The sequence below is a fragment of the Otolemur garnettii genome, unplaced genomic scaffold (assembly GCF_000181295.1).
Source record: "Otolemur garnettii isolate 467f Iridium unplaced genomic scaffold, OtoGar3 scaffold00066, whole genome shotgun sequence".
Classification (NCBI taxonomy): Eukaryota; Metazoa; Chordata; class Mammalia; order Primates; family Galagidae; genus Otolemur; species Otolemur garnettii.
The window spans coordinates 993,969-995,983 of NW_003852461.1; the positions used below are offsets into that span (position 1 = coordinate 993,969).

A 2,015-nucleotide genomic window follows, 5' to 3' on the forward strand; every position below is an offset into this window, starting at 1 on the left:
TCCCAACAGCACAGCTCCTCAGTGGCACCAGGAGTCATGAATGCCATTCTCAGATGTGAAGAGGATTCAGAGAGCAAAAAGTACAGGTGGACTCTGAGCAGCTTTGCAGAAGATCAGGTGCTATAAGCAGATATTTTTTACTTATTATAAAAGAATGAGTTTTCACAATTAAAGTCTAACAGTGGCAGCAGCTGCCTTACATGGAAGTGAACACCCTGTTTCTGGAGGTATTCAGTGTTGTCTTTCTGATATACCAAGGACAGCATTAATATCTTGGGAGAGGGGCTAAAATGGAGGGCCCTGAAGGTTCTTTCCAGTTCTAATATTAGAAGCTATTGGACACGGAGCCCCACATTCCATAAATAAGGCTCTCTGCCCCACCACCCCGGGGCCCGCCACCAGTGTGCTTCCCATCAATAACAATGGGTTTTCTGCCCATTTCCCCCACTAAGGCAGAGGTCACGTGTCACTTACCTTTGTGCTGTCACTGCCTGACACTGTACCTGGCATACAGTAAATAGCAAATAAAGGCATGAATAAGCCTTAAAGAATCTTGTTTTAAAACATTCGAAGACAAGTTCAAACCTCAGTTTTGTCAGAGTCATCATTTCCCAGTAACTCATCATCCTCTTCTCTCCCTGAGCCTCTTGGGGGTCCTGGTTGTTTTGGGGGTTCATGAGAATCCTCAATGCTTATCGTGGTGGCATCTGGGTTTGCTGCTAGAGAGGTGGCTGCATCACCAAATTCTGAAATCAATTAGAGCACACAGTCCTCAGAAACCTTACCTCCACTAGAAATGCTATACTTTTAATTTAGCAACAAGCTGTTAACAACCTCAAGTTTGCTGGAGACCCTACTAGATAAAAATGGCAAAAGCTCTACAAAAGAACTCATCTAGAAATCAACTGCAATGTAGAAAAATGATATGAAAGCAATATAATTTGGAGTCAGACCTGGATTTTAGTTCTGGCTCAGCTTACTAACCACATGAACCTGAATAACTTAACCTCTATAAACCTCTGTGTTCTCATCTATACAATGGGGAGAGTGTCTTTTTATCAAAGAATTTTAGGAGAGTTGGGAAGATTACTTCACCTTCTCTCCTTTGATTCAAGTTCAAAAAAAATTAAAGGAATTCATTTTTTTCCAATTAAGTCCATGTAATCACTATGGAAAACAGAGGGACGAAAATGAATGTGGAGATCACAGAATAAAAATCATTTTTGGTCCCACCAGGCAGAGGCAAACACTATTAATATTTTGGTGTTGTTCCTCTTCTTTGCACAGTGAGATTCATGCCAGTAATGATCATCCATTTATTCAACAAATATTTACGGCATGCCTGCAGTACGCTAAGTACTGATCTAGGATGTGATAATACAAAATAAACAATTTCGTATCCTGCTTTGTCTATTGAGGATTACGCATAAAAATGATCTTTTTCATATTCTAACAGTCTCTAAAGTGGTCATGTGTGTAATTGTGTAATATTCCATCAGTAAAGATTGCATTACAAATACACAAGCATTGTGTCTGTGTGGAGAGAGTTTTATGGGGGACAGCCTTGGGATGAACACCTACCACCGTGACCACTAAGTCAAAGGGTGCAAACCATTTTCAAGGCTCCTGAATCACATTGCCAAACTGCTTTCCAAAAGAACCTTACCTACGTATTTATGTCCACCAGCAGTGACTGAAACTTCCTGTCTCTGAGCATCCTAAACACTTTATTTAGCTGCACTATTTTTTTCCAGACAGAGTCTCACTATGTCGCCCTTGGTAGAGTGCCGTGGCATCACAGCTCACAGCAACCTCCAACTCCTGGGCTTAGGCGATTCTCTTGCCTCGGCCTCCCGAATAGCTGGGACTATAGGTGCCTGCCACAATGCCTGGCTGTTTTTTGTTGCAGTTTGGCCAGGGCGGGATTCAAACCTGCCACCCTCAGTACATGGGGCCAGCACCCTACCTACTGAGCCAAAGGTGCCGCCCATATTTAGCTGCTTTTTTTTTTTTTT

The 2,015-nt window shown here is 42.2% G+C and overlaps 1 protein-coding gene across 3 annotated transcripts in view; it reads right to left on the reverse strand.

Moving 5' to 3' along the window:
• The window catches only part of YIPF1 (Yip1 domain family member 1), a 38,079-nt gene that overhangs the window by 28,786 nt on the left and 7,278 nt on the right, over positions 1-2,015 (reverse strand). For all 3 annotated transcript variants that reach the window (XM_023515115.1, XM_012807219.2, XM_012807220.2), the window contains one exon: positions 586-746. Coding sequence is in view for 2 of the 3 variants with exons in the window: in XM_012807219.2 (XP_012662673.1) it covers positions 586-746 (161 nt within the window). In the remaining variant the exon portion in view is untranslated. The remainder of the gene's footprint in view (positions 1-585; positions 747-2,015) is intronic.